The sequence below is a fragment of the Argiope bruennichi genome, chromosome 1, assembly GCF_947563725.1.
Source record: "Argiope bruennichi chromosome 1, qqArgBrue1.1, whole genome shotgun sequence".
Classification (NCBI taxonomy): Eukaryota; Metazoa; Arthropoda; class Arachnida; order Araneae; family Araneidae; genus Argiope; species Argiope bruennichi.
In genome coordinates this window covers 108,657,957-108,677,869 of record NC_079151.1, presented here as the reverse complement: position 1 = coordinate 108,677,869, position 19,913 = coordinate 108,657,957, and the positions used below count along the sequence as shown (strand labels likewise).

Sequence of the window (19,913 nt, the reverse complement as noted above, 5' to 3'; positions counted from 1 at the left end):
CAAGCGATGACACTGTAAATTTTATGTTCCATAAAAAGCCTACGAAAAGGGTTTTTAACTGTCCTGTTGAAACAATTGTTTCAAAGGTCTCACAATCAAATTAATACGGACAAATTTTGTAAAAAAGAATTCAGTGTGGAATTTTCAATTCTTCTTAGACAGTTACTGATAATGGAAGCAAGTTCTTCCAAGTTGTATAAGTTTTCAGAAAAAATATCATATAACAGAATTTGTTGAGGTTTCAATAAAGTAATGTATTCAATAAAGTTGTGATCATTTATAGAGAATTACTTCAGAATATCATTTTAAAGATACAATAATACTTTTAAATATATATAATAGTAAAAGTACTGTAGTACTACTATACAGAGTACAGCAGTATGCTAAATGCTACTATACAGAATGCTAAATGCTACTATATGGAGTACTACAGTATGCTAAAGTAGCATACTGTAGCACTGGTTTGTAACAATTGTGTGTATGTTTAGGCTTTCAAAATAAAACTCCCTATGGTGTTATTTTTCTATCAACCTTTGTTAAAATATTATCGAACTTTAGAATATGAGTTCTTAGGGGAAAACTTACGAAGAAACCTGAAGAATTATTGCCTGAAAACCTGAAGAGTTTATTACAAGATGTTCTGGCAATAATTTTTAAATATACCATTTGATCAAATAAAGTCGGTGAATCAAGGACTCAAGTTGAAGTGGACATGCGGTCTCTTCTATTGGATAAACGACCTTAGATCATTCATTCTCCAAAAATCTCAGATAGAAGCATTGCTTTGTCATAATGGTTCAGAATAATTAGGAAGGATTGGACTTTTAATGGTTTAACAAAATTTTTAACAAAGAAAGGGACGCAATCTTTGAAAAGAAAGCTAAGAAAATGTGACGGCTGTGCTCCAGCTGCATAAGGCCACTAACTTTTTTGTAGATAGAAAAAATTGTGTTTTTCTTGTTTTTCAGAGTGCAATTATTAGATTACAAGTATTATTAATTGTTGAACTTGATAAGATATCAATAATAAGATGCATTTTCTCAAAAGTTTTGCCGTTCTTATATGAATCACAATCAATTTCATATACCTAATTTGAGACAAAATAGGCGGGTAGTGAATGTAATGCATGTATGTTGTTATTCTTTTAAAATTTAGAATTTTTTCTGTTTAAATCTTATTCTGTTTTAACTTGTGTGTTTTTGATTATGATTTCACACTTTTTAAACTATTTAATTTTTGGCAAAAGTTTGAAATGTTATCATTTTTATTTTTTACATTTCAAATACAATATGAAACTTTTCTTTATAAAAATATCAAAATGATATATCAATATTAAATTTCTTTGCTTGGTTGGAATAAAGCACCGAATGCATAGATTCATGGGGAAATATAGAAGAATGATCAAATGGAAGAAATGGATTTATGAAGAAAAAAAAAAGCGTAGAAAAACGCCAAATAGATGTCATGGATTTACAGAGGAAAATATAAATATGGCCAAATAAAGTTAAAGATTTACGGAGAATAATAAAAAAAAATTGTGAAACTACCTTCATTGGCAATCTTAGATTAAAATTTGAAAAAATGTATTTTGTAATATATTAAAATTGGAAGCGGAAACAAAGATTCTCATAAAAACCTAAAATGAACTAGATAGCATTAATGTCAAGAGTAGTTTATATTTTCGACATTAACATGACCATGACTGTTTCAGTTTTATAAAAAAAGGCCTCATTACTCTTAGATAAATTTTGTACCACAGAAATAAATTTGGTTAAAGTAACAAAGTTTTAATGTGTGATCCAGATACGCTTTTTCCTCTTACGTAAAATATCAGAGTTCATGCAAAATAAGAATAAGAGTTCATTATCATTTATGGTATATAAATCAATAAATTTGGCTCAAAAAGCAGATAAATACATTAAAAATACAGGGTAATTCAAAATGAATATAGTGACTGCAAACGGCTATAACTATTTAAGAAAAAGATTTATCGATAAGATTAATATATAATGTAGACGGTAATAAATTTTTTTTGTATATATACATCATAGATGTTCTATGTGACATCCTTTGGTCACACGGCAATATCTAGGCAGTAGTCTATTTCACACCATACATTCTGAAGCATGTCTGCAGTCACCGACGTACATGCTTCTTTACTAATGTGTACTTTGCTTGCATGCTTCCCTTTGAAGCACATACACATGTATGTGCTCCTCAAATGCTTCCCATGCCCAAACTTGAAGAACTTCAAGTACGCATTAGTAATGCGCTTGCATCGTTGTTCTATGTGTCACATCGAACATCTATTACGTATGTATATAAGCGTTTTTAGTCCCGTCAACATTATGTGTTAATCTTATCGATGAATCCGGTATTGTAGCCGTTTGTAATCACTATATTCATTTTGAATTATCCTGTACATTCAGAGCAATCTGAATAGATTAGGGAAAACTGCGCATGTACTAAAAGCACTGAATCTGGGTTGCTGTGCTTTCATCAGATAAGTTTTAGTATTATGATGTTTTATATGAATAAATGAGAAATGTTTGTTATAAATGAACTCTCAGAAATCAAGCAAATTTTTTCTCTTTTTGGAATTATTGCATACTCGAGTTGTTAATGAAATTCAGTATTTTTGCTATTTATTTTCATAATCATAAATTTTTAAGTCTGCTGTTTTTTTCAAGAATTTCTCCATTCATTTCAGATCCTCCAACTACAACGACGACAACCGGTAAGTTGCAATTAATTTGTCTGTTACATAAATATGTGTTTCTTCTGAAGGAGGAATAACTTAACGCTTTTGCTAAATGGGCGTATTTTCCATTCATTTTTAATCAAACACAGGCACAATTTGCAATTATTTTTATTGCTGAAATTAGACTTTGTTAAAATAAAATGTCACATCTTTAGTTCTGGAATGAATGCTAAATGTAAATTACATTTTTTTATATATATACATATATTTCCTAATACTCAGCGGATTTCAGCGTTCTCCGTTGTATAAGGTAATAGGTCGGCAAATAAAAAAAAAGATTATTCTTAATACTATGATAATAAGTTAATTAATTTTGAAAAATATCTTGACTCCTTTTTTTTCTGAAAAAGATATTTATTTGTGCTTGCAGTTTATTTTTTCAATCTTTTTTCATCGAAAAATTCATGTAATTTGGATGTAATGCATGTAATAAAATACAAATTAATTTTAATTGTCGAATACATGTTTGCATAAGATTTTCTTGAGGCACATTAAATGACATATGCTGTTCAGAAGATATAAAGACAAGAATTTGTTGAAAGATTCTGACGACTTTAGTCTTTCGACTTTCAATATTAATTTTGGGTTTCGGTTCTAAATAGATAGATTCAGAGATAATAAAATAGCCTATGAGATTTTTCTTTTGAGCAAGCATTCTGTTTTGTGAGCTTGCATAATACAGAGATCGTTCAATGTTTAACTTCGTAGTGTTATGACGGGAATCCAACAAATAATTTGGATAAATTAGGATTAAAATTCAATATATATTTGAGAATTCGGTGTCAAAAGTATACATTAAATATTATTTATATTGCATGTCGTGCTTTTGAATACTGACTTAAGACAATGGAGCAAAGAAATAGCTTTTAGCGTGCTTTTGAAAGAGAGTGGCTACGACGTGATCCAGTGCTTTTACATTTTTTTACGTACTATATTCAAAATAGAAATTTTTAAAAATTAACTTTATTTAAATAAAATATTTACTAATATGTAAATTTATATTCTTAAATCTGCTCTAATATTTGTATATGAAGATTTCTGCTTCAAATGTGTTACAACTACAACGATGATAGAGACAACAACAAAATATATGCTGCATTTAATCTGTTGACGTCCTGTTGAAGGAGGAATAACTGAATGCTTGATGATTTTCTATTTATCTTGGACGAACTATATTTAAAATTTCTGATGACTCGTTTATATAAAATGTTTAAAAAAAATGCCACATCGGAAGTTTTAAAAAGAAGAATCAAACATGAAACAATTGTAATAAATAGTTAATTTTTTCGATATTTTATGGTGTTAAGGAAAATTTTTATTAAAATTCCGCAAGTTTGACTACTACTAACGAGTTCGCTGTAGTGAGTGCATGATGACATAGTCAACAAGCTCAATAACATGTAAAGATATTTATTCAACACGATGACACGACAGCAAACACAAACACAGCTGAGAGTACAAAAGAACAGTACTAATAACACATAGCATAGCTAGGTAGAAAGCAACCGCTATAGCACCAAGCGGCCAGACAGAACTCAACAGGAAGAGGGACTTCACACACTTATTCCCGTCCTTCCAAAAGTCTGATATCCGCCCCTGTCTCCTCAATATAGCTGTATTTAACTACCGACTCACTATTCACTCAATTATATAATTGGCTTCACAACTCACTACTCGATGCCGCTTCAATACTTGACTACAAGACATGATACACTAATCGCTTGAGTTCTCCTCAACTGATCCAACGCTTGCGCTTCTCTCAACTCAAGTCAACTCAATTCCGACTAATCGCTTGGTCTCTCGGCGTTTATAACTTCCGAGACAGGGCAAAGAGTGTTCTAGAAAGATGGGCAGGATTTGCTTCCTACTGGACTTATTATCAAAATTCTTGAATCTTCTACTTTGTCGTCAAAGTCACCTAATTCGTTGTCAAGTCGCAAAGGGTGGCCAAGTTTATTATCAATTCTAGAGGTTATTGATCCGCCATCCGTTCAGCATCTATCAAATCTGATTGTAGAACTGTTATTTTCATTATGGAATTAACTGCTTCGAGGAAAAAACATAACAAATTCGCAATGATAATTTAATTATTGAGTTTTCCTAAATGAATTCAAGTGTTTGTTTGTAAATAATATAACAGGCAAAAAGACTAGATTTCATAGCAAATTAATATATAAATTGATTTTCAAAAAATTTGTTCCGGTTTTTTTTTTTTTTTTTTTTTTTTGCCAAATGAATAATTTTATTTGAAGGTAAGGACTATCTTTTATCTAAAACTCAAAAAATTCACACATTCAAAAAAAAAAATATAAATAAATAAATAAATAAAAATAAAAATAAAAAATCTCGCAGATGTCTTTTAAATTCTTAATTACCGCAATATATTGTAGGATATCTGCACGGTTTTTTTCAATGTTCTAAATGCCAGGCAATACCATAAAGATATTGTAACATTGATGTAATGTATTTAATGCATTAGAGAATGCATAATTATCTTACAGAAAATTATCTCGAATCAGATTGTCTCACATATGAATATAGATTCACAAGATTCATAAACAAGTTTTTTCGAAGCAAGTTAAGAGCTCTCATGTTATGGTTAGATATCAAATTTCCTATTTATTTCTTATTGGTCGTTGTGTTATCATGTTCCTAAACAATACTTAACTAAATAGACAGACTGTACTTTGTCAAATGTAATCTAAAACTAAACGCACATGAAATATTTAAGGCAAAGGTCATAAAATGTAATTCATCAATCTAGTTTGCTGCGTTTTTGTGTTAGCCATTTCGCATGCATATGAGTTAATAGCCTGATATTTGAAAAAGAAAAAAAATCCAGTTTTTTTTTTCACTTAAAGACCTTACAACAAATTTCTTCTGCCTAATTTGTTTCAGATTTTATTTATCATATTGATAAACAGAAAAGTAAATTGAAAGGAAAAAGTCCAAAAATAACTTTCTTTCTGATCTCAAAAGGGTCTGAAGCGCAGATGCCGATGGAAATCTTGAGGTAGAAACTTTTAATGGTTTCTACATTTATACATACAATAAATATTAAACATAAGATTTAAAAATACTTGCTGGGACTCAAAAGACTTGATTTTTTCCATGATAATATTCACGAAAAAAAAGTCAACATTCACTAGTATTTTTAATTTGAAAAATTAATATAATTCGGGAATCAATATAATTTAATATACACACAAAAACTTAACCATTCTAAAACACAATACGCATGAAATAATCTGAAGACAATCACTCTATTTACTCTCCAATTTTTAGTAATAAACAATATAATTTTTTTTTAAATTTCCCATTTCTTAATGCACCAGGACGTAGTTATTGTTACCTTTATTTTTAGAACCATTGGTCGTAGATATATTCTTTCAAATACAAAAACCTTTCTAATGAGGAGAAGATTCATGCTATTGCCTTTTTTGTACAAAAAAATTCAAACACATAACTATTACAAAATTCAATAACAAATATAACATACAGTTACAAAATTGAATAACAATTCAAAATACATTAACAATTACAAAAACTTCTTATATAATTCCATGTTCTTCATGATTATGGTTAGTAAAAGTTTTGTATATCCTAATGAATATAACAGCAAAACATTTCACATCTGTGGGATAAAAATTGTGGATATTTCATCTAAAAATTCGAATTATGCTTCTAAAAAAATCTAAAAATTATGTACCATCTAATTTTTATTTCAAAGTCTTTCATCTAAATCTGTCTTCCATTTAAAAATCGTATGTGGTTGTAGCATTATTAAAATTGGAATAATCTCAATTTGCATACAAATTATTTGTTTTTGATTTTGCCGGATAATTTACCTGGTTTTTTTCCCCTGAGCATTTTGTATTTTATTTTATTTAATTTAAAGTACTCAATCTAATACCGAAATTCTCTTGAACTGGGTCAGCTAACATTTCAGAATGAAATATATTTATCAATTATTTTCCTTATAAAATTTACACTCTTTCTGTTGTATTCGTTAAAACGTGTAAAAGTTTTCTTAAAACAATTATGGGAAAAGGAATATCGTATGAAATGTTAGATTTTGTAATTTTTATGAAATTGGTTTCTTTTACTTTCAGAAAGGCTAAAGCATGAATGTTTACATTAATTGAAAAGTTTTAGAACTGGAAGTATTATTCTATGGACGACAACTACAAAAATAAACACCAGTTAATGACAACTCGTTGCACCTTTTATATTTATGAATAAAAAAAAATCACCTTTTGGTCCTCTATTATTGACATATATAGATGTTACATTATTAAGGTATACTGCATGAGATTCTGTACTTTGTACTTTAATTATATGTCACAAATTTAATCGTATGCTTCTTTTACAGAGAGACCTAAAACATGCGAAGAACTGTATCCAGGATATATTGAAAGATGTAATGAAATCTGCTTAAAAGACAGTAGATATATCTATCTGGGAGGAGAATGCAAACTCTTTGAATTTAATGGTGTATCATGCTTTTGTACCAGAGTTACGAAATGTGAAAATTATCAAAATACAACGTGCCAGAATAAGTGCCGAAAGAAAACAGCAAACGACGGCTATTGCAGAGTTCCTGAAAGGAACATCCCTTGCGCATGCCGTATCCATATCAAATATGACAACTCTTCGTAAGTGTTTCAGTATTTTTAATTTTATAATAATTTGTATTATGCAGTGATATACAACTACTCCTACATTTGGCACATATTTAAATAATACGACACGCTTTGATTTTTAATTCAAAATATAAGAAAATGTAAGAGGGGCATATTTCCATTGACCAACTGGAATCGAAATCTGCAACTCATTTATAATTTTGGCACCAAGATCTTTTACTTAAATTTATCTGAATTTAGCCTGGCGTGTTTTCTAATTATTATGTTCACATGCGCATGGATTGATAAACAGACATACAGTCTTCTGTAGTTGTTGCTTTTCCCCCTTAGATTGAACATCAATTCAAACCATGTCCAAGAGATCGGGGAAAATGGGGTGCAGTAGCTTCTGAGGGTAAGAATCCCTGAGCACCCAAGGGTAGAAGTCTGACTTCTAGCTCCTATGAAGATAAAACTCACACACTCTCTTGCACAACCCCCTTTCACAGGAGGGCTCTTTCACACCCCTCACAGATAGATCACAGGGTAGAGAACAACCGTGCCTGAACCAGGATTCGGATCCGAAACGCCCATATCACGGGGAAGACACGCTACCCCTAAGCAGAAGAGTCTTTAATTTGACAGACATGGTCCAGAATTAGCGAACAATTCGGCAATTATCAAGACCATGTGTCAAAATGCATGACTCATGTTTGCTACGTCTTTTAATTTTCCCTTTCACGTTCACAAAAAGGGATAGATAAAACTGTTGAGAGATTCATTTGTTAAAAATTTGGCACAGATCTATAATTCTGATGAAAGAATTGTATGGTAAACTACATCTTCTAGAACTGGAGACTTCGTAGCAAATTCTCGGTTTCGTGATCGGAAGGCTGCAGTTCCGAGATTCAAGTCCAAGAAGGAGGCCAGGTATAATAATTTGTTGCAATTTAAATCGATTATGGGCCCAAATCTGGTTTCAGGACGAAATGCAAAGGTTTGGAAAAATTTCAACAGTGGTACATTTATTTCAAAAAATCAATTACTGTAATAAGAATGTATGGTAGAGAAATCCTCTAGCCAGAAATCCTTATTTCCTAATTTATCGAGCATCGATTTTTTTTCTGAACATCTGAAAATTCTTATTTATGCGACTCCATTTGAGTCAGTTGAGAATCTCGTTGCTCAAATATCAGTAGCTGTTGCAAATGCGCTTGAAATACATGGCATCTTTGGCAGTATAGAGCCATCGCTCCACCTACGCTGTCAAGCAGCTATCGCTACTGACGGACCCAGTTTTGAACAATTCTTGCAAACATTACACTTTTCAATGACGCTGTCATTAAAGGCTTTCTCTTTCTTTTCATCTCTTATTGTCATCACTTGCTTCCATACATTCTAGTACAATAAATGATTGTTTTAAATAAATGTACCACTGTTAAAAGTCATTAAAATATCTTCATTAGTGAAGAAATTACAAATGAAACATCGCATTTCACTTAAATTGAGATATCCTGTATTTATGACTAAAGAAACGGATTGAGATACCTGGGTTTTCAATGGGAATATTATTCAAATCCTAGTATTCTACTTCTCCACCAAGTCTGTAACGTGAATTTGGAATCACACTTTATATACATATTTATTATAATAATGTATTTAATACTTTATCAGTAAATATTACTTCAGAAAACTATATTTTTACTTTTTCGTTATACAAAGAATAAAATAGGAAGGTGTTGTCAAAAAATTTGAGCTCGAGGTTTTAACGAATCTTCGAATTTCCAACATCCTCAGAGTATGAAAAGCACATTTTTATAATTATATTTGTCTGTCTGGGAAAGCAATTACCCCAAAACTCTTTGAGCTAAATGAGTGAAATTTAGTATGTGATTTTTACAGTAAATTTGTAGATTTCTATCAAATGTTGAACGAACTCTATTCAGATGAAGTCTACCTGTCAAACAATCCGAATATACATTACTCATTAACTTTAAAACAAAAAGCCCTCTTTGGATAAATTTTGGTGCATGGATTTAACATCCAAAGTTTAGGTATGTATCAAATTTTAAACAGTACAAAATCCATAACATTTTTGACCGTCTATTGAACTGTGCTTTCACAAGTTTATAAGTGCAGTAATCTGGAAACTCACTGCTAAATGAATGAAATTTAGTACGTGAATTTCTGTGACTATAATTGTAAATATGCGTAAAAGGTGCAAAAATTTGGTTTCAATTGGTTGTTAAAAATGCATCTAAAATGCAAATTCGATTTTCGAAAACTATTAGCCGCATGCAAAGGATTAATCACCTAAAATAAACCCACAAATATCGCATACTTGTAAGTGTTTTCACAACTGTTGTTCGACAGTGACATGCATTTAATAAATCTGGATACATTTATTAAAGAGTAAATGAAACAGCTTTGGGGAGACCAAGTATTCTGGACACATTGAACATTTTCATCTGATGTTTTAGGATGACCAGTAATGCTCCTTCACTATCATTTTCTGCGAATTTCTGTTTTTTTTCTTTATTGTCACTTATAAAAATCAGTTTAAGACGAGGAGGTTTCTTCTTGAAATTTCAATACAATGCATGCTGCATTACAACAATGGATTCATAGCGCATACTATAGCGCATACAATAATTTTTTCTCATATATCGCCATTTTTTTCTGAAAAAGAAAGAGGGCTTCTTTTATCTAACACTTAACACCACACAAAGGTTTATAGAGCTTATGAGGCCTCTTTTCGGTTTGGTATAGATGTAGATGGACTTTATTAGAAAGAAAAGAAATGAAAAGGAAATAAATTATTGACCTAAATATATAATAAATAGTTCAAAAAAAATGAAATCGACGTTTGCAAATTTCAAGTTATAATGTGAGAACATTATTATTTTTTAAGTTATTATTTGTCTATTATTTTTTTGGCATTCAAGAAAAAATTGAAAATGAAAATTGCCATTTATGTTTTATTCATTGCCTAAGCGATTTTGAGCTCCGAAAACCCTCTAACCAAAACAACATCATATTCTCACAAAAAGGAATGCCACGTTTGGAAGCTGAATAACGAGCGTTTAAGTCGCAATGCGATTTCCAAATGATAAACTATTTACCAATAAATTTTTAAGCATATTAATTTATATAGAATTTTTATGAAAACAATATTTTTGCAAACACAAACTGCTATTTTCTAATTTCTGAGATCATAAAACAATTTCATAATGGATTAATCTTTGAACAGAAGTCAAATGTCTTAATTAATCTTAGAACAGGAGTCTTCAATGTTTCCCACTTAAGAATGAATAAAGTAATATTTCCGCATTGGGGAAAAAATAAAATACTTTTATCAAAACTGTTTTTAAATGCGAGTGAAGTTTTTTTAACATATTATAAAAATTAAATTATTTAATTTTCTCTGAAAAAATTACATTCCATGAAAATAAAAGCTTTGATGTCATAGTTTTAAGTCAACCTTTTAAAAACACATCTGCTATCAGGTAAAAAAATATATATGATTAAAAGATGATGATGAAAATTGCCATTTATGCTTTATTCATTGCCTATGTGATTTCGAGCTTCAAAACTTCCTAACCAAAAAAACATTGAATCAATTTGCAATCAATTGAAAAGAAAGATACAATTGACAAAATGGGAATACGTATAGCATGAAAAAAATAGTAAAAACTGGAATGAAAAATATCTGGAGTATAAAAAAAACTGGATGAATAGCATGCAATTCTAAAAATTATTTTCTAGAGAAGGCTTAGAGATATATTATGAATAAAATTCAGGGAGTATTAAACTATTGCTCGAAAAAATTGATAGGGTTATTCTAATTGGAAAAGGTATTAGCCGAATGCATTAAATAAAACTTTAAATTTTTTTTATTCATTGATGTATTGCAGGGGATATCTATTGATTGTTATTCACTAGAAATAAATATTTTGAAGTTTCGTATTTCTTAAAAATATTTTTGCATTATAATGTTATTGGAAATCTAATCAAAGACATGTTTTATAGACAATAGTTTTTTTAAAAAAATCCGAATTATAAATTCTTACAATAAAAGCAAAAATCAATCAGACCAATAATAAATTATCATTTAAATATCAAATATCTGGAAGCAAATGGACAGTACAGATTAAATACTCTTTTTATTTTCAGCATTTAAAAATCTGCAGCATTTAAAAAAATAATTTTTTAGTTTTTAAAATTCTAAATTAAACATTTTAAACTAATTCATGTTCCACACAGTAACAAAATCCTAATTGTTTCAATTAATATAGTTTATAATATCTGAATTTTTACACAATAAATAATTTATTAAAATTGAGAAAAACCATAAATAATTTGTCAATTGAAACTGTTTTTGTGTAGTTTTTTTAATTATAGGTTTACAGATATAATCTTTTGTTGTATAAAAGAAAACTTTATCCTTTTAAAAATATATGTTTTTCAGTATACTCACATGAATCAGACTTAAACATAGTGTATTGTCACCTTGGTTGATTTTTTTTAATGTTTTCTCGTCGAATATGGCAATTTTGAAATGGGAAATTCATTTCTTCATGGTAGATTTTTAGTGATTCTGTTGATGCTTGGTACGATTTTAGCATATTTAGCGAGAAATTTTACTTAATTCTAAATGTTACCATTAGAATTTTATTTTTGATTTAGTATTATTTCAACTGATTTGCAAATTATAATGTTTTTAAAAAAATATTTGAAACTGATACAATTTCCTTTTTTTTTTGTCTCATTTTAGTAACTATGAATATCCTGAAGAGATTCGTTATGAAAAAGACGCTGACAACCACAAATAATTTTGCTCCGAATGTGGAGGACAATAAATTTTTAACTGCTATTTTTGACGATTTTATTATCTTTGCATTTTGATTTTTGATAACATTTAAGTAAAAGAAGTATTGAGCAGTATTTACAAAAAACAAACAAAAAAAACTCTTTATGATATACAAATTATATTGTTAATAATGTTACGTTTTTGTTAAATATTACTATTGTATTAAAAGATTTAGAAATGAAGTTTAAAGCCTACAACAAACTGATCTTACTCTATGTTTATGGTCATGGTTATATGATGTTTCGTTAGTATCGAAGAAAAAGTAAATGTCATTGATTTCAATGCTATTTTCAATCATTTTGTTCCACCCATCATATTTGATCTTAAACATTGAAATAAACTAAAACTTCCTCGAGCCTTAAAACAAATTAGAATTTCATTAGCTGACCAATTTCGCTTTTTTTTAAAAATTAAAATAAGGAAATAAACAAATTTAAAATGCAACACAACAATAAATTAAAACTTTATAAAATGTTATTCTTCTGAATAATTACAATAGAAATACTTTGAAATTTATTATATTTCTTCATAATCCTTGAAAGCATAGAAATTCTGGTGATATAATTAACGTGAACTTTAAATGTATAACTAAGTTTAAAAAAATACATGAACCGATAGATAATTCTGCACACAGTTTTATTGAGAGATCATTAAAAACAATTCAAATGAAATTTATTTTTTCAGTCTTATGGATACATAAGCTGTGGAAAGAGTTAATGATATTTATTTATCAATTAAGGTTTCAGTATCGCTTCTCACTAATTCTTTCCAAACATTGGTAAAAAAATGCATCAAAGAATAAATAATCAGAGAGTGAACCTCAATAAGATAAGGTATCGGGTAAGAAAATAAACTCTAGTTAACAATTTTTTTACAGTTTCAAATTTTTTTTTAAATTTAGAAGGAAAAAGGAATAGGAATAATCTTTCTGTAACTTTCAGATATTCTTATTCAATACATCTTCTGCAATATGTTTCATAGAATAGTAAAAACGGCCATATAAACAATTCTTTTCTAACCATAGGAAACAATGTTCAAGACTAAACTAGAATTTTGGTTAAAGGGTTGACCTTCTCTCTGTGCTTTTGAATGAATGTAAGTGCAATGATTTGAAACATAACAATTTAGGTAAATGGAATTTGGTTCGCAATTTTAGCACTTAAAATAAGATTTTTTCAAATTTTGAACCAAATCTGTTAAAGGTTCACCATCTATCGTTCTGAATTTTCTCATACATATAAAAGCGATAACTGAAAAGCACAGTACCTTAAATAATGAAAAATTCATATGATATCTGGTGAATACTTTTATCGTCAAATTCGTCAAATTTCGATTTCAATTGATTGAAAAAAAAGCTTATAGAATACGTATTTGATTTTCTAATATTTGTGTGCTAACTGCATATCAGCGATTAATCACCAAAGATAGTACACTAGATTCGGTAAAAACGCTAGATTCATGCGAAAGATCTATTGTTTGCCATTGGCATGCACTTAATACATAAGTAATGGTTTTAGTTATTATATTACGAGTCATATAATTCTAAGGTTTAAAAAAATAAAAATTTGGCATTCATGCCCTCTATGGCCTTCCCCGAAATCCATACTATTCAGCAGGGTACAGGAACACCTTTATTAGAATAAAGGAAAATTAAAGGAATAACACCTTTATTAGAGAGTATGGAAAAAAGTTGCGGGGAGAAAACTCCTGCTGATTTTTATCAAAATGAATTTCTTCATCAAAGTGTTTCCTTTTTCATCTGTCAAATACAATAAATATTGTTAAATACAATAAATATTGTATTTGTTGAAATTTTTTGAAATTGGGATGATTTTTTTGGAAACAATGCTGATGCATAATATATTGATAATGTATGTTATAATACATTTTAATATACCGATGCATATTATAATATTGTATTTTGACTTTAGATGAGTTTTATGAAATTTAGAATACCCGAATGAGAAAACTGTTATTGAAACTAAAATACCCGACATCATTTGTTATTTTAGTCTTATAATTTTTTTTTTTTTGAAACCATGTTTTTAAAAATGTGTCGAAGCTTTCAAATTTTTAAAAAGTACTAATTTGATATTTTTAAATTTTCAAATCAACTAATTTTTATTTTTATAAAAACACATTTTTAACACCAAAATTATCTCCGTGATATATAGGAATGATACAAATTTGTTATAATAATATATTTATATTCGTTTTGAAAGTCGGGCAAAAGATGTGGTGATCATCATATACAGATAAATATTACATGTTTAAAATTGCAGATTTCATTGGGCTGTTTGGAATCATGGTTCTTTTTTACTGTATTATCATTCGGAAATTTATCTTTATAAAAATATCTTGCTTTGTGCTGTTTTGGAAGATATGGATCAAGTTTTTAAGAGTTTGTCCGATTCCAGAATTGAAGAAATATCTGCATAATAATATCCGAAATTCTTCTCTAGATCATAATTAATACTATAAGATATCGTGTTTCAAAGAACACATTTGTTCAGATAGAACTTTATTCTCCAGGTACTTATATCATATCAAATAATTGAAATGTCAGAAAAACGGAAACTTACAGAAAAACTTAAAGTAGAATTTATATAAAGATTAAAGAAGAATATATAAGAAAATATAATGATTTATTTCAATAAAGTAAATACTAATAAAATTAATGATTTTTCTAATATACAAGTAACAAAAGAAGTAAGGAAACAATCTAAAAAGAGATTAACATTTTTAATTATCCAAAATATGGAGTAAAAATGTTGTGACAAGTAAATGTTTTTGCATTAAAATACATTTTTCTCAAAATCTATTTTTTTAAACCATGATAGACCTTTTCCCAGAAATTACTATTTATTGGTACAAAATTATTTGTGACATATTCATTATATTTGGAAACATAAAGAATAAATATATTACATATAGCCATACATTTATATATATATACTTCTAAATCATACATTATTTTATGTTCACACCACCTAAGATGCTTTAATCTCCTCCATAATTACTAATTTAAAATATTCGGATATAAAACATTGTTGATGTCAGCGTTTACATGCACACATGCAATGATTGTTTCTAGTTCCATTCGAATTTGGCTGCATATCATTAATTATGAACGAAACATGAGGTTTTAGACTCTTAATGAATTCTAGTTTAGGGTACACCTTAACTCGTCTTGATGGCAGTAATGCCAATTCACCAGTCACCAGAGAGTTAAACAGATAAACGATACTATAAAATAGTTACCTGCCTGACTAATTAATAAATAGAATAATGGCCTTAAATAGAATAATAGCATTAATTTTAAGGATATTATTATAATATTCTTAAAATTAAGAAGCAACAATGGATAAATTAAGTGGCAATTAAGGATATTATTATAATATTCTTAAAATTAAGGTTAAAAAAATAGAATACTAATTGAATCTGTTTAATCTGTTTTTAATAAAATAATGAGCTTAATTGGTCAAAAATAAAGGGGTTAATAAATAGAATCCTAGTTTAGAGTGCCCTTTAGCTCGTCTTGATGACAACAGTGCCAATTCTACCAGTCAAGATGGTTAAGCTGATAAACGATATTATAAAATAATTACCTGAAAAATTAATAAATAGAACAATAGGCCTTAAATAGAATAATGACATTAATTTTAAGGATATTACTATAATATCTTTAAAATTAAGGTTAAAAAATAGAATACTGATCTTAATTGAATATAAGTATTTTTAATAGAATAATGACCTTAATTGGTGAGGACTGTTTTATTTAAGAACTCTATGGGTCAAAATTACTGAATCTTCTCTGAATTCTAAAACAATTTCAATAAACTGGTAGAACCGTTATGTGTTTTGGATAATAAAATTAGGATACGTAATGGCTTCACCTGGAATTTTTTTTAAACTTACAGAAAATACTTTATGACTTTTGCTAGCAGAGGGATGGGTACTTAGTAGTTTCGCAGTCACATTGAAGTTAAGGATTCCGAGTTTAATAGAAACAGCACAGACTATTACAATAACAACAACAAAAGAATGCTAAAAAAGCACTAGTCTCTAGTAGTTTCGCTAAGAGACAGATGTTTTATATAAAAATAAAATTTTTTGAATAAATACACTTACTTGGTTCAGCTAATCCTTCATTTGGGCAAGGAACAATTTAGTATTTTTTGTCAAAATAAGGCTGAGCTTTTCAATAATATGGATATTGTTCAGTCGGTGCGATATATACTTAACCGTGTAGGCAATGAATTCTGCAATACAAAATTCCTAATAATAATTTTAATCATAAGAGATCCGATCATTCCAAACATCAGGAGTCCATTCTTGAACAATCACTGGCATATTGAATGATTAATGTAAATCCACAAACAGAATAATAAATCACAAACGATTCCGTCAGAAAGACAATATAATATTAAAATGAATAATTGAGAAATGAAGACAAACGATTTTATAAAGTTTGAGCAGACGTTTTTAATTTTCTTTTCTGACTAAATTCATGATCTGATGATTTTAATTAAAATAAATTGATTCACTAAGATAAATATTATTGCAAAAAGATAAATATTATCTGTTCCTATTCACTTTAAAAATAATACTAGGGTATTTATTTACAATCAAAATGTTTTTAGTTATAGTGCACAATTTAATTAAATTCTTTAATCGATGTTCATTTATCGATTATTTTTAATTTTCATTTCTCACAAAATTATTGCAGTAGATGTACAACTCAACAGGCGACTACAATGATAAACTAATTAGTATTAGAATTGTTAGAAGAGTTATTTCGCTGTTGGAATTGGATTATCATATTGGCAACAAATTCTTGGGATACATTAAAGTAGGATTAAGCCTTATTTTTTAAAGAAATGTAAAATATGAAGAGAAAGCAACTTAAAGGCTCATTGCTGTCAAATGCTTAAGAGTATCTCTATAAGGATTTTGTGCAATAAGGCACATAGGCGTTTTAATATCAGCAACTGAAAAAAAAATTCAACTATTAAAAAACTTAGATAGTATACAAATAAATAATGTGAGCCTGTAAAAGCTTATGTGCATATAAAATAGGATATACTTTGAAAGTAATTTCGATTGTACTTATTTTTTCTATTTTCTGTGCATTTTTTTATTTGATGGGGAAAATTTTATAGTCTATATTCACATTATATTCAAGAAGCTTGATATTCAGTTTTCTGTGTAAATATTTTCAATCTATTGTTTAGATTTTGTATTTATAAATAAACATATAAAATGAAATAAAATCATATTCTTTAAACTCAAATTCCAAAACACAATGAAAAAGTTATATGAATTTGGTGCATTAAAATTTTAAAAATACTAAAATTTATTACAAAATCGGGTCAAGCAACAATTCAGTCAATGAAGAAGACTGGATTTGTGGACGTGGGTATCAAAGAATGCCAAATAAAATCCATTCCAACTCAGATAAAAAAAATGACGTAACAAAAGAAAAAGCAAAAAAGTCTAAATAAATGGAATTGGTACAAATACTAATTAGAATATAGAGAAAAACAGTAAGATAATGAAATTGCTGTCACTCTAAATTTATTTTTTTATATTTCAATTTTATATATTTATTTTATTTTTATTTTTATATTTCAAATTCATTTACACATCCATCATAACTTTTAAGAAAAAGTACTTCACAAATGGCCACTTTAATATTGTTAGTGTAAGAGGTTTTGATCTTTAGGTCTAATTTAATGAGAGGGACAGAGTTTGGCTTTTGATTATAATGCTAAAATTTGTTTCGAATTTTTTTAACAGAAAAAATGATTGAAATTTATTTTAACGTACCTCTTAAATTTATCGAATATGTGGTAACTCAACCAATAAATCAGAGTTTTCTTTCTAACAACCCAAATCCCTATTTTATCGCATCTAATTGCTTACATTATAAACTATCTTGATTTGTGATTTTATCGATTTGGTATCACTAGCATCTTTTGTAAAGGCGCTGATAGAAAATTAGATAGGCATGGGTATTACAATGAACAGAATGGCTCAAGGCCTACATAATAGTATAAGTGAACTACATGACTATGAAAAGTTTAAAAACATTACTATACATTAATACTAGCGAACTGGTCGCTAAAGGCGGCAAGTCAAAAATATTCTTATAATTATAAACTCCTTGCTGAAACTTTCTTTGTATAGACGAAATCAGGTTTATACATTTTTCACTTTAAGTTTTTATAGTAAATAGAATTATTTTTGTTTCAGACAATTATATAAACCCATGCTTCACTAGGATTATAAGTATTTCTATTTAACTTCTGTTAAAAAGTTTTCATACAGAGTTCCACAAAATATTATGTGTTGCTCACATGTCTCCGTAAAAACTTGAATATAATGTTTTTTAAGTTATAGCAAAGAGATTTACCTTAGAAATATTCGAAAATGCACTTACGTTTTGAGGTATTCCTTTACTTTTCTTTCCTGCGATGATTGACAGAATTTCCTTTTCGAACAATAAAGTAGCTTATTTTGCACTTAAAGATTTTAATATCATGCATTTCAATCGTTTTTGAATTATAGAATTAAAATATTTCTCTTCGGAATGCACAAAAACATATTCTCCTTTCTAGAACTTGTTTATCTGAGACAAGAATAAATTTAAAAATAGCAAATGATATTTTTCATTTCAATGAGACTTTAGCCTATATTATATGCTTGATTTAGCATATTCAACAATAGTTTTTAGCCATGTGAATTATTTCGATTTTTTCCAAATAATAAATATTCAGACGTATCTTATAAAAGTATCGCGTTGAATACCGTATCATTCACATTCGCGTAATTGAAGAATTTCTCAGTCAATGTAGAATTTGATGCGAGTTGAACAAGCCTACGTTAGTTTAAATATCCCTGTTTCAAAACGTTGCTCAGAACGTAAATCACCTGCGACTCATACATATTATCCAATTAGATATTTTCTTCCCTATTGCAATTAAAAGAAAACAAATAAGCAAGCATCTTATTATCTTTATTAGATAGTCCGAATCACGGCGCAGAAAAAGTGGTATAGTTAACCAGAATAGCGTGGCTTTACTTCAGAATAGGCATGAAAGAGTATTTTCTTTAGAAGCATTGTATTTTCAGAAGTTTAGCTGCTTTTTTGATTATTACTATTGTTGAATTTTGCATTTTCATGTAATCATAACTTGAATAATAAATGAAAATTCAAAAACTATTTTTATATTCAACTGATTATGTATATGAATAATGCAACATATGCTGCATTATGAAATGTGCTTAATGCATATTTCATAATGCATTGAGTAATAAGTTTATACAGGCATTAAACGTTGCAATGGAACACATACGCATATCGTATTTAAAATATCTCTACAGCTCTTCAATTCAAAGATTTTTTTAAAGACCACAGAAAATAAATTCCTCTCCAAAGGGCTCAGAGATTTTATCTCTAAATAGGCGAATATGCGAAATAATCCATTGAAATGTACATATTGCAATTCATTACTGGAAAGAATGGACACAGCTGTGACTATATTTAAGGAGTTGAGATAACTTCATATAAATTAAGCAAGAAATTTTATTTCGAAGAAGGGAAGATTTTGGCTTCGAAGGTGTCAGCTAAAGGGAAACAGAGTAAGTGATATTTATT

At 28.4% G+C, this 19,913-nt stretch overlaps 1 protein-coding gene across 2 annotated transcripts in view; it reads left to right on the top strand.

Moving 5' to 3' along the window:
* The window catches only part of LOC129967647 (integumentary mucin C.1-like), a 33,140-nt gene extending 20,913 nt beyond the window's left edge, over window positions 1–12,227 (top strand). For both annotated transcript variants that reach the window (XM_056081902.1, XM_056081901.1), the window contains 3 exons: window positions 2,711–2,737; window positions 7,134–7,416; window positions 12,158–12,227. In XM_056081902.1, the coding sequence (XP_055937877.1) occupies window positions 2,711–2,737; window positions 7,134–7,416; window positions 12,158–12,215 (368 nt within the window). In that variant the 3' untranslated portion in view covers window positions 12,216–12,227. The remainder of the gene's footprint in view (window positions 1–2,710; window positions 2,738–7,133; window positions 7,417–12,157) is intronic.
* The last annotated feature ends 7,686 nt before the right edge of the window (window positions 12,228–19,913 follow it).